The following is a 13329-nucleotide window of genomic DNA, read 5'->3' as shown; positions in this document are numbered from 1 at the left end:
GGGTGTCCACCGGGCCCCTGCTCAAGGCCATCATGGGGCCAGCCCTGACCTTCACATGCTCACTGCTCCTACCTCATTCCTGCTGAGTCCTGGGAATCAGAAACTTGCCTAAGACAACCTTAAGATTCTGTACAGTGTATGGGGGCTTCCCAGGTGGCGCTAGTGGTAAAGAATCCATCTGCCAATGCAGAAAAAGCAAGAGACGCGGGGTTCGATCCCTGAGTCAGGAAGATCCCCTGGAAAAGGAAATGGCCATCCACTCCAGTATCCTTGCCTGGAAAATTCCATGCAGAGAAGCCTGGTGGACTACAGTCCAGGGAGTCAGTGTCCGACACGACTCCCTGAGTCTGACACAACTGAGCACCCATGCACAGAGCATGCACGCACAATGTATGGAAGGCCTCCAGAAGTGCCCGACCTTCCAGTTGGGTCACTATGGCCTCAGACGGTGCTAGAAGCTAGCAAAAATACATACAACTGATGGGAGGTCCTCTTTACCTTTCCAAGAAATGCAGAATTTTCTGCAAAACTGAGACCAGAACTAAGGTCAGTGGTCACCACACTAACAACGAAACTCTAGGCAATCAAACCCTATATTCCTGTCAATCCCCCAGGTCCAAAGGTCAATGTTCACTCTGCCCTGGAAATGCTACACTGAGAGAGTAACTCATCAACAGACAACTGACGGGATAAACTACAGTCTCTGCACACAGGGCTTCCCTGTGGCTCAGCTGGTAAAGAATCTGCCCACATGTGGGAGACCTGGCTTCGATCCCTGGGTTGGGAAGATCCCCTGGAGAAGGGAAAGGATACCCACTCCAGTATTCTGGCCTAGAGAATTCCATGAACTGTATAGCCCATGGGGTCGCAAAGAGTCAGACAAGACTAAGCTACTCACTTCTGTACACAGCAGCGTATGTACAACTGTGAAAGGAATGAGGAATCTCTGTTTGTTCCGCTGCACACTGCTCTCTAGATTGCTGTTTTAAAAAGAAAGAAGCAAAGCAGAGAAAATGGTGCAGAACAAATCACTGTTTGGTCAGGACGGGGTGGAGGAGGCAGGGTCAGGGGAGGAGATAAGAATAGATGGATGGATAGAAGGACACATTTAAAAGAATAAGAAATAAACTAAAAACTAAAGAAAACCAAAGCAAAAGAAGGTTATCTATCGAAGAGGAAAGGCCCAAGGCAGAGAAGGCAGGGAGAGAAACTAGATTTGAACACACCTCATTTTTTAACTTTTTTTTTTTTTTTTTTTAGTTTTTAACCCTCAAATGATGTATATACACTTTACTTAATACTGAAGCAAGATTTGGTGGTTGTTTTTTAAGCCTTAAAAATGTAAAGTAAAATAAGATAAATGATCCTAAGTTTCAGGTTGGGAGGAACACGACCCACGTGTAGAGGAACTATTTTGTGTGACTTTAAAACACAGGAGGGCTGCTGCATACTAGCGGCACATATCCTTAGGATGGCAAAAATAAAACAACTGCTGAACTGCATCTGGTCTTCATACTATGGTGACACCATCAGTACTACAATGTAGATAGGTAATTAAGTTGATGAGGGTAGGAACTAAGATGCTTAGCATAAGGAAAAGACAAGGAGATAGAAATATAAAATCAAAGAAAAATAAAATACCTGTAATTCTATATTTGACCTGGAAATGTTAGTACAAAGCCCTGACATCATTTCTCATTTAGAAAACATATATATATAAACACATATATGATATCTGACTCAGAAATGTGCCCCGCCAGAAGAGCAGCTTCCTCAGCACCTTGCACTACGCCCCATGCGAAAGAGCCAGGGCATTTTAGAGAAATGGCTGATTGCAGACACGGAGCAGGAAACAGATTCGGTGGGGCCTGAAACATCCTGTCACATCAGCAGAGAGACAAGCTCTATTACCACGGTACCTGGATTTCAGAGCCAATCTGAAGAGGCTCCCACTAGCCAAGGATGAAAAAAATTTAACTTCATAAGAAAATATATACACACAATGGAAACATCAGATATATTTAAAACCAGGAGCTCAAAATGACAAAAATCTCAGCACTTTTTTATGTGTCTGAAATGACTAATGATTTTTTTCTTTTTAATTTGCCTGGAAATAAAGGTCAGGAATCAATCATGGATCTTCCTTTCCTGTATGAACTCAGGGAAACCACGAAGCTGACAATGGGACATTTCTCTTTATGGAATATCCAAGTTGATACATGAAGAAAAAAGGGTAGAATTAGGATATTGTGTGTGAGTGCTAAGTCACTTTAGTCATTCAACTCTTTGCGACCCCATGGACTGTAGTCCTGTCCATGGGATTTCCCAGGCAAGAATACGGCAGTGGTTGCCATTTCTTTCTCCATTGGAGCTTCTGACTCAGGGATTGAGCCCATGTCTCCCGCACTGCAGACAGATTCTTTACCACCAGTGTCACCTGGTAAGCCCAACTAGAATATTACCATTTTGCAACCCTAAGAAAGTATTAGATCTAAGCAAGAAATATCAATGAATGCTAAACGTCATAAAAGAGACACCAGACTCTCCCAATAAAACTCCTAGTAGAACTACCCAACACTACCCATTAAAAGGCTCTGTCTATTTCCTACAAAATCTAAGTTAAGTCTAATCAAGCAGCAAGATCGAGCTCTTAATTCACAGGAAACCAAGGGCAAGGAACATGTTAACTGACCACCCAAGGCTGCAACCAACAAAATGTAGGGAAATCTACAGGAAAACACTGCTTCCTCGCTTAATAAATAAACATAAATGAGTAAGATAAAAAGAATGAAGAAGAGAGGAAGAGCCTCAAGATTAAAAAGATACATCAAACACATCAACCAACTGCAATGTACATCCTGGAAAGACAAATTTATGAGACAACGAGGGAAACATGAATACTGATTAGCTTTTAAAGAGCTATTATTATTAAAGAGTTATTATTCCCTTCTATGTCTATTAATAATAAACTGAGGATTTTTTAAAAAGATTTTCAAGGAACATAGATGAAACAAGTTTATTGAAGTGATCCATGGATTCACAGAAATTCATTATACTAGTCTCTCTCCTTAGGGATGTTGAAATGTTCCATGATAAAAAGTTAAGGGATAAAAAACAATGGAGGTTGCCTGTGAGTTCTTTTAAGGCCCAAACCCTAATGGCATAGGGAACACGCAGAGGCTGACATTATATATGTATGTAGGGTTGGCCAAAACGTTCGGTCAGGTTTTCTCATCACAGCTTCTGGAAAAACCCTAACACACTTTTTGGCCAACCCAATATATACACATACATTAAATGTGCACACATGCAGGACATTAAAAATATGCAATACACTAAATATGCAAGCTATAAATATATCTTACATACATCCAACACTAAACTACAGGGCGCCTCTGTTCCTGCCCCTCCTCCTGACTTCACCAGACCTTAGATGCGTCACTTCACCTCATTTAGTTCCCCCTCTGAATGGGGAAAACAGTTCTGTGCAATCTCACTTAAGTGCAGTGAGGACTACTTTTCCGGGTACCTGGAGGTGAGAATGAGGATCAGATATATTCAAGTTCAAGGCATCCATGCTGGCTTCTTAAGAGAGCTTGAGCTCATAGGTATCTCACAAAATCTCTGATCTTTTGGTCTGCTTTTTCAAAGCCCTGTTAGTGCACTTTGATTTAATTTACTAAAAGTCATTCACGTGGAGAGCTTTTACAAAGTTACCATAATATTAAATACCCTTGATGTCTTTTAAAATGGGGTCAGAGCAAAAAGTACATCAGAGGAGTGGTGGAGGAACCTGGGATTGGGAACAGGGCTCTTTGGGGGCCAATGACAGTCTCTTTTCCCTTCCTAAATAAAATAACAGCAAGCTTAAGGCAACCAGCAAGGACCTCACGCTACTTTAACTGGCCGATTCTGGTCACAAATTAGGAATACTGCAAAACTGTGGTGTGTGTGTTGTGCTAAGTCACTTCAGTCGTGTTAGATTCTCTGCGACCCTATGGACCATATAGCCTGCCAGACTCCTCTGTTCATGGGATTCTCCAGTCAAGAATACTGGAGTGGGTTGCCATGCATCAAGAAGGGCTTTTTCCTTCCCCTTTCACTTTTTTTTTTTTAACCAAGTTTTTCCAACAATCAAAAGTATCTTCTTCACAGACTTAGAAAACTAATCTTTGGTAGCTGGTGGAGAAGGCAATGGCACCCCACTCCAGTACTCTTGCCTGGAAAATCCCATGGACGGAGGAGCCTGGTGGGCTGCAGTCCATGGGGTTGCTAAGAGTCAGACACGACTGAGCAACTTCACTTTCCCTTCTTACTTTCAAGCATTGGAGAAGGAAATGGCAACCCACTGCAGTGTTCTTGCCTGGAGAATCCCAGGGACAGGGGAGCCTGGTGGGCTGCCGTCTATGGGGTCGCACAGAGTTGGACACGACTGAAGTGACTTAGCAGCAGCAGCAGGGGAAGGGATAGTTAGGGAGTTTGGGATGGTCATGTACATACAGACTGCTATGTTTAAAATGGATAATCAAAAAGGACCTGCTGTACAGCACATGCAACTCTTCTCAGGGTTATGTGCCAGCCTGGAAGCGGGGGCGTGGGGGCTGGCGGAGGATGGACACGTGTATATGTGTGGCCGAGTCCCTTCCCTGTTCACCTGAAACTATCACAGCATTGTTAATCGGCTAGACCCCATACAAAATAAAGACGAAAAAGTTAAAAAAAAAAAAAAAAGTGTCTTCTTTTCATGAACCTCTTACTTTTCAAACTCACTTTGAGTTAGATTTACTTCAGCAAAACCATCAAACAGTGTTCAACAGGGCCCAAGAAACACTATGAGACAGAAAGCGAGATAACATTAGCAAAACACCACAGGAAGCTGCGTCCTAAGTATATATCTGTCCCACATGCTGAAAGGACCCACAGAACATATCAGAGCAGCTAGCTGTGCTACAAACTTTAAATAAAATGTGTTCAAGAGGAGACATCAGATCAGTAGAGTGTGCCTGTTTGAGAAAGATAAAAATTTATCAAGGGAAACACATCCAGGAAAACTGTCTAAAAGCACGTGACAATCTACAGATTTATTTGATACTTCCTGCTCAAACACAGCAGAAAACTCCTGCAAACCTCTCTTTTGTAACACGTGAGTTGGTGCTTGTCATTGTTCAGTCACTCAGTTGTGTCCAACTCTTTGTGACCCCACGGACTGCAGCACACCAGGCTTCCCTGTCCTTCACCACCTCCTGGAGCTTGCTCAAACTCATGTCCATTTAGTCAGCAATGCCATCCAACCATCTCATCCTCTGTTGTCCCCTTCTTCTCCTGCCTTCAATCTTTCCAAGCCTCAAGGTCTTTTCCCAAAGAGTGGGCTCTTCGCATCAGGTGGCCAAAGTATTAGGAAAACGTATAATACCCAACGACTGTTCTGTTCAGGCAGGAAGAAGCCTCTGGGCAGACGGCCCAAAAGCAGACCCTCTACGTGCAGAGGAAGGGCAGGTGAGTGCCCCAGAGCCTGGGAGACTAGTCCAGAGTCTGTCTTCACACTGCAGGAGGGCCAGGAGCCCCCAAAACCAAGGTCTACTGTTCAGAGGGGGACCTCTGGCAGGGAACACGAGGGCTTTCCTGGAATTCCAGGACTGGGAAGAAAGGTGGGAATTCTGGACACCTCTAGATCTGGTCACATTCCCACCACCTTTGCTGAGATGATAGACCTTGAAAAATCAGTTCTTTTACTTAACTGACTGGGGAAGGTAGTCAAAATGTGTTGAATAACAGACATGAACATGTTGTAATCACCAACGCTATCTGACCAACAATGTGCCTGCCAGCTAGAAGAAAATGCTTTGGGCAACAAATTCTTAGGCCAACGCTACAAGAATAAAGCAGTTAAAAATCCACTGAAATGACAATGCTGTTATGTTATAATGGGTGAGTTAGTTTATAGTTTAGTATTTTGGACTCTGACATTGTATCAAGGTACAAGGAACAATAAAGCAGATAAGAAAGTTAAACTTTACCTGAAAGGTATGCAACTTTTTCCTTTAAAATGGGCAAAACATCCATAGCTTTCATTTCATCGTTTTTTCGAAACCCTGAAAGACAAAGGAGAAAATACCATGACTGGGTTGCTTGAGTGTCATTTATTTTTTTTTTTAAATTTTATTTTATTTTTATTTATTTATTTTTTTACATTGGTAATTTTCTTTTTTTATTATTATTATTATTTTTTAAATTTTATTTTATTTTTAAACTTTACATAATTGTATTAGTTTTGCCAAATATCAAAATGAATCCATCACAGGTATATATGTGCTCCCCATCCTGAACCCTCCTCCCTCCTCCCTCCCCATACCATCCCTCTGGGTCGTCCCAGTGCACCAGCCCCAAGCATCCAGTATCGTGCATTGAACCTGGACTGGCATCTTGTTTCATACATGATATTTTACATGTTTCATATTTCTGAACCACCCCGTGTTCAATGCCAACACAGCTGCTTTCTTTACACCCATGAAGTTCACTTTTTATTCTATGAAGGAAAGTCTCTGATCCTTCTCCTTTAATGAGGAAGAACAACTTGCAGATGCAGACCCAGAGGCTCCCAGACTAAGCAGGCTCTCTTGGTCATTTCCAGCCTTAAATAAAGAAATCAGTCCCCAAAAGACTAGATGTGAAAGCAGTCCAGATTGTTTCACAAATCTTCGGTTGTAATTCCATGATTAACATAAACAGTAGCAAACAAAGTAGCAACATTGTTTAAAAAAAAAACAACTATGATTCGTGCACACTAAATCCTCTAGGGGGAGCTCAAAGCCACATCCTATCTGCGAATCTGGTTAAAAATAAAAGTGTCAGGGAGGAGAGCAGGGATTATAAATAGCTGGGGACCGGCCACCGCTCCCTCTTGGCTCTGTCCTTCCAGGTTTTCTGGGTCATGCCCCCCTGGAGGAATGTCACTGGCGAACGTGCCAAGATGGCCTGGTGTCACCTGCCTCACAGGGTGGCCCAGGTCCCTCTTCTTACATCAAACCAGCTCCCCCCAAGCCCCCGCCAATGTCAGTGAAGGCCAAGTGGAAATACTCTGGCCAGGAAGCCCAGTTTAGGACAAGCCAATGTCCATCTAAGCCAAGGAAACCCTGGCAGCCCAAACATGTCCGGCCGAAACTCGCCAGGGTGGCTGCCTACACGGGAGTTTGGGGTCAGGATGTTCACACTTGTAATAACGTCTCAGGATTTTACTCTTGGAGGTCTGTACAGGGGTCGTCTGGGTTCAAGATATTGGCCATTCTCATCAAAGCAGTGACTGTGGGAGGTTCAAGAGGGAGGGGACATATGTACACCTAAGGCCGATTCATGTTGGTTGACGTACAGCAGAGGCCAGCATAATACTGTGGAGCAATTATCCTCCAATTAAAAATAAATAAACTTACATCTAAAAAAAAATTTTTTTTTAACCCAGTAACTGTCATTCATGGCAGAGGAATCTCTTGAAAAAAATGAAAGACTACTGCCCCAACCCTATCTTCCTGTCTGTTTTTGTCAAAATAGTACAAGGAAAGGATCCAAACTGTGAGTTGGTAATAGCCAATGGAAGGCACAGACCTGAAAGCCGGAGCGAGAAAAAATGCTCTTGGTAAGTGATCAGAGTTTCCATGTCTCATGTGCCTGAGCCGTTCCTACAGACCAGCCCTGCCACAGGGCTGAAACCTGTAAAAACCGCCTGTCTCAAGGCACAGACAGGAGAGGGACCAAAAGCAGGATAGAGGAAGTCTCTTTATAAGGACTTGAGGGCAGGGCCCGGCCTAAGCCACCTGGAGCTGCTGAAACAAGTCAGGACACAGCTCAGGGCGACCTCGGGAGCTCCAACCAAGAGGGGAAACCATGAGTAGCAGAAGGGGAGCCTCAAAGTGTGTGGACAAAGTTGGCCCAAATCTCTGCGCTTGCAGGTTTAGAGCAAGCTCCCTGCAGCCCCGGCTCCCAGCTCAGGATAAGGACCGGGACCTGACTCGAGGCCGGAGTCCAGCCTGCTGAGACAAGCGCACAAACAGCAAGCACACCAGCCCCTTTGGGAGAATTCGAACAGGATCTAGTCTCTACAACCTATCATTCCCAGAAGCAAAGAATGGGTAGATTAGTAACAACCCTGTCCACAGAATACCTATGTAGGAAGAACCCAGTTTAACAGGATGCAACTAGTTGCAAAGAGTCCAACCCAACTCAGCGACTAAACAACAAGAAAATCATGGACGTTGAAATGTCCAAGGGCTTAGCACACTACCCAGCTGGCTGAGAAAGGGCTCGCTCGACACAGAACCCAGGCCTCCACATTGCCAGCCTCTTTTGCTTTCCAGTATACCTCGCCTTGGAGAAGGCGATGGCACCCCACTCTGGTACTCTTGCCTAGAAAATCCCATGGACGGAGGAGCCTGGTAGGCTGCAGTCCATGGGGTCGCAAAGAGTCAGACATGACTGAGCAACTTCACTTTCACTTTTCACTTACATGCATTGGAGAAGGAAATGGCAACCCACTCCAATGTTCTTGCCTGGAGAATCCCAGGGACGGGGGTGGGGCTGGTGGGCTGCCATCTAAGGGGTCGCACAGAGTCGGACACGACTGAAGTGACTTAGCAGCAGCAGCAGCATACCTCACCTTGCGCTGGCAACCCACCAAGCTTTTAAAACAGGGGCTATTTATAAAAGGCAAGACAGGAGCCAAGGGTCTGCAATTTCATCCTTAAGTTTCCTTCAAAAACCCTTGAATGGACGCAATGTCGTCTCAGGAGTTTATTGCCCGTCATTGGGCGGTTCACTGCGTGTGTCCACAAAGACTGACGACATCCCAGTTGCAGCTGATATGAACATGGACGGCAGCGGGGGAGGCAAATACAAAGAGGAATCGGGCACCACGGCAGCCTTCCTGGAGACCAGCTCATAAGTACCTGGAGGGCAGGGCGCGGGATGGAAAGTTCTGTGAGCCACGTGTGGCACCCACGTGGCAAGGAGGAGCAGATCAAATGGCAGGATGCTCGGAGGGAGTGAGCCGTGGCTGCGGATCCTCAATCCCATGGGGATTTGAAAAGAGGATTCCCTTCCACCACCACCAGATAAGAAAACGCTGCTTCCGGCCGTTCCCTCAACAGTCTGTGCCCGCAGGCGCCCCGGCCAGGACAGGGCAGAGCCTTCAGGGAGATGCCACCAACACGGCTGTCCTGGGCTCCACACCACAGCAGCAAGCACTGCCTGTCACACAACCCTCAGCAAGAAGAAGGTCCCAATTCCTGGGCAGGGACCCCAGGAGAGGCCAGCATACTTGACAATTCCTGCCGATTCTGGGCTACAATATTTATTAATGACCTCGATGGCGCGAATGATGCTAGTTAGAACTGCCATGTTCCGGCCGCCACACAGGAAGACGATCGTACTGATGGGAAAACAAAAGTGAAGGAAATGAAACAGCCTTCACCTGCCATGCCCCACTGTAAGCCACAGACTGGCTCCCGTGGATCCTCAGTGTCTTAAAAGTAGCTACTCTAGCCAACCAGTTCCTAAATAGCCTCCCTAGATTAAGATTCACCATTTTTCCAGAGGAAGAAAGACATGTGAGTCAATGGCTAAACTGGTGTGGAAATGCGTTTAACTTTTATTATGATATATGTACATGTCCCAACATAGAAGAGAATGTAAATTCTAAATAGTTTCACTGCAATATTTTTGTTGAATATGCCACAGAAGAAGAGATGTTACTGTTATTAAAAACTGACAATGAAAACATCTAAAACAGAAAAACAAAACAAAAAAGAGAACCATAAAACTAACCACACAAAGACACTGAGTTTGTGGCTATTATTAGGCAGTCACCTAAGCATTATGTTTAACCCGGTTTCCATTTTTAAAAACAGGCAAAAGACAGAGGCAGCCTGTACACACACTAAAGCCAGATTAAATATATCATGTAACTTTCAATAAAAAGCAGGAAGAACTCAGCCATGAAATGTCCTCAGATCAAAAGGCAGATTCTGTTCCAGGCCCTGAAGAGCTATTTATGAAAATGGAGCGCATGACTACAAAAAACTTACAAATAAATGGCTTCTGGGCTATTCCAGTGATTCCAGACTACACTACAGATAGGATAACTCCTACTGCCGGGCTTCCTGATACATAAAAGGACCAAGCTGTGGCTCTTAAACTTGTGGAACAAAGGATACACCCAGCAACCATGCTGGAAGCACATGTCTGTCCTTCCACACTCTCAGCGTTCTGGGGAGAGGACTGGTGAATGCCATCTCAGAGTGACAACTGCGAGACCCCAGACCACACCAGTGCCACAGACCATGTAACTCAGCACTTTACTTCCAAGGGCCACGAAACTTCACAGAGAGAATTTCAGGACATCAGTCCTGAATATGCACTGGAAGGACTGATAATGAAGCTGAAACTCCAATCCTCTGGCCACCTCAGGCGAAGAGCTGACTCATTGGAAAAGACCCTGATGCTGGGAAAGATTGAAGGCGGGAGGAGAAGGGGATGACAGAGGATGAGACGGTTGGATGGTATCACCAACTCGATGGACATGAGTTTGAATAAACTCTGGGAGTTGATGATGGACTGGCATGCTGCAGTCCATGGGGTTGCAAAGAGTCGGACATGACTGAGAGACTAAACTGAGGAAAGGGCAAAAAAAGAGAGAGAGAGAGAGAGAAAAGCAACATGAATGGGGATAATAAACAGAGGTAAATGGCCAAAGTCAGAGGACATGTAGTTGTTGGACTATTTTGTAAATTACATACTTCTCCAATTACACAGGCGGTGCTGGAGAAGACTCTTGCAAGTCTCTTGGACTGCAAGGAGATCCAACCAGGATCCTAAAGGAGACCAGTCCTGGATGTTCACTGGAAGGATTGATGCTGAGGCTGAAACTCCAATACTTTGGTCACCTCATGCGAAGAGCTGACTCATTGGAAAAGACCCTGATGCTGGAAGGGATTGGGGGCAGGAGGAGAAGGGGACGACAGAGGATGAGATGGCTGGATGGCATCACCAACTCGATGCACATGAGTTTAGGTAAACTCCGAGAGTTGGTGATGGACAGGGAGGCCTGGCGTGCTGGGATTCATGGGGTCATGAAGAGTCGGACATGAATGAGCGACTGAACTGATACTGAAGTGTGTGTAGAGAGACTGGACACTCGTTACAATTTAAAGTCCATTTTGTTGAGACAGAGAAGCCCATGTGAGTTTTAATGAAATGCTAGCTTCAGGGCACAGTGAAGATGCAGTCAGCCAAAGCTCACCCAACTCCTTCTTGGTGCAAAGGGGAGGCCTAAAAGACAGGCAACAACTGCTCTCTTAAACCAAATGTGAAAGAAATTTGACCAGAACGTTCATATGATAAGCATTCATATTACTCTAGATCTTGATGTTTCCTGAATGCTACTGGGGGGCAGGGCGCCTACAGATCTGATTTCATCATTGTGAACAGAAATGTGCAGTTAGTGGTTGATGACCTTCCTTCCTCGTTCCTTTGGTTTCAGTCAACACAAATAACGCCTTTTCCCTCAAGCAATCATATTTGAATATTTGGAGATTTTAACATTTCATTTAAAAATATCTCAAACCCCGCCCTCCAGGTTCAGCATGATGTGACTTGCCAAAATTGATTCTGCTATCACCTTTCAGATTGCTAGTTGGCTCAGTAGTCTGTTGATTTGTGATCTGTTTCAATCCCCCCCATTCCCAAATTATCTACATTCCCTAAAGTGACTCGTATTACGTTACCCATCAGGAGGACCGCTTTTCCCCTCTCTTCCTCTAAATCCACCAGCAAGCCAGAGGACACGTCTGTTTCTTTCCCTGCTGTTTCCCAGATGGCAGGCACAGGATGGTCAATGAACATGGGCTGAATGAAGGAACGAATGAACGGACAAACGAACTAACAGAACATACTTCTCCAGCTTCTTGCCCCTGAAACCCCCCCAGAGGCACCCCTGTGTTCCTTGGCACTTTCTGTTTCAAGTTTGTAAACTATTAAGCTCAGTATTGTTCAGATGGCCAGTAGTATGACTTACACTTCTAACAAGGAAAATTAACCTCTGGGTCCTAAGAGTAAACATTCCACAAGTTATTCAACAATGGAAAATCTTTTAGTTGTACCAATGGTCTGAAACTCAAACTATCTAATACCCCACTGGTCGAATCAACTTATTTTTTACCCCTCCACTCTACAAGGAGGTACTGCATTGTGACTCTGAACAAATACCTTCTGAAGCGAGTCACTGCTGTCCAGAATGCTTACAGGCTTGGTCACTTCCTTGGTATCAGATTTTTTAAAAACAACAAACAGAAAAGGAAGAGCCACCCCCCCCCCACAACGTGTTGTTATTTTTTTTAATTAAAAAAGCAAGCACCACAGAAATATTTTTACAATGAGCAAAAAGCTTTTATGCCACACATCATCCCAACAAAATTTATGTAGCTGTTTTAAAAAGAATTAAGATGAAGCAAATCAAATGAGTTTTAAAAATGAATCAAATTTTTAAAAGTCTAAACCAAAACACAGGTTAGTATTTTCCCTCCATATTTCTCCTGGGACTACTGACATATACTACTAGTCATTTGAAATTATACCTAATCCTCTAACTACATGAGTCAATTCTTTTTTAAGTAAAAACAGTGTTAGGAAAAAGAAATACTGTCATTTCTTCCCCATCTGAGCTGTAACCAATGAACTGCCACCTTGTTCTGAACAGCCCACCTCACCTCCTTCACTGGGATTTGTCCCTAAAAGACAAGGCAAACTGCCCTGCTCATCCATTTTCAGTTTTCAGAGGTTGCATTTGCCCGTCAGCCGTTCTACTTTAGTATTTACTAAGTGGGAAACCTGAAAGTGGGGGAGGACTGCAAAGATTCCCCATCTTTATAAAAACACAGCTTGTGGCGGCAAAAAAAAAAAAAAGTTAATAAAGCAGCATCTTGAAAGAACAAAGAAAAGCAACGTGCAGCAATAAGCTGGAGGGTTCCTATTAGTACGGAGTCTTGGTGGTGATCACCGAATTTTACTCATTACTTTATTTAGGGGAGAGCCGCGCGCACACACACCCCAGAGCACAAAGAGCTGGGTGATACATCTCTGCATCAGCGGCCGCGCGCACGCGCAGACAGAGGTGACGTCACCCTTTCCAGGCAGGCCGTCCGCAGTTCCGAGTCCGGACCTTTCTCTGCAGTGCCTGCAGGATTAGTCACGGATCACGGGGAGCGGTGCCGCGCGGGGCACGCGGTTTGCGCTATCAGGGCTTTTACCCCGGCAAGCACTGAGATCAGTGACTAATCCTGCAGG

At 44.7% G+C, this 13329-nt stretch overlaps 1 protein-coding gene across 1 annotated transcript in view; it reads right to left on the bottom strand.

Moving 5' to 3' along the window:
• Window positions 1-13329, bottom strand: part of TRIO (trio Rho guanine nucleotide exchange factor) — a 359748-nt gene that overhangs the window by 230646 nt on the left and 115773 nt on the right. Inside the window, exon 2 of the mRNA XM_010858807.1 lies at window positions 6018-6092. Within this exon, the coding sequence (XP_010857109.1) occupies window positions 6018-6072 (55 nt within the window). The 5' untranslated portion in view covers window positions 6073-6092. The remainder of the gene's footprint in view (window positions 1-6017; window positions 6093-13329) is intronic.

The sequence above is a fragment of the Bison bison genome, unplaced genomic scaffold (genome assembly GCF_000754665.1).
Source record: "Bison bison bison isolate TAMUID 2011002044 unplaced genomic scaffold, Bison_UMD1.0 scf7180017864440, whole genome shotgun sequence".
NCBI classification, from domain to species: domain Eukaryota; kingdom Metazoa; phylum Chordata; class Mammalia; order Artiodactyla; family Bovidae; genus Bison; species Bison bison.
Note: the sequence above shows the minus strand (reverse complement) of the source record. Positions and strands in the feature narration are given on the sequence as shown.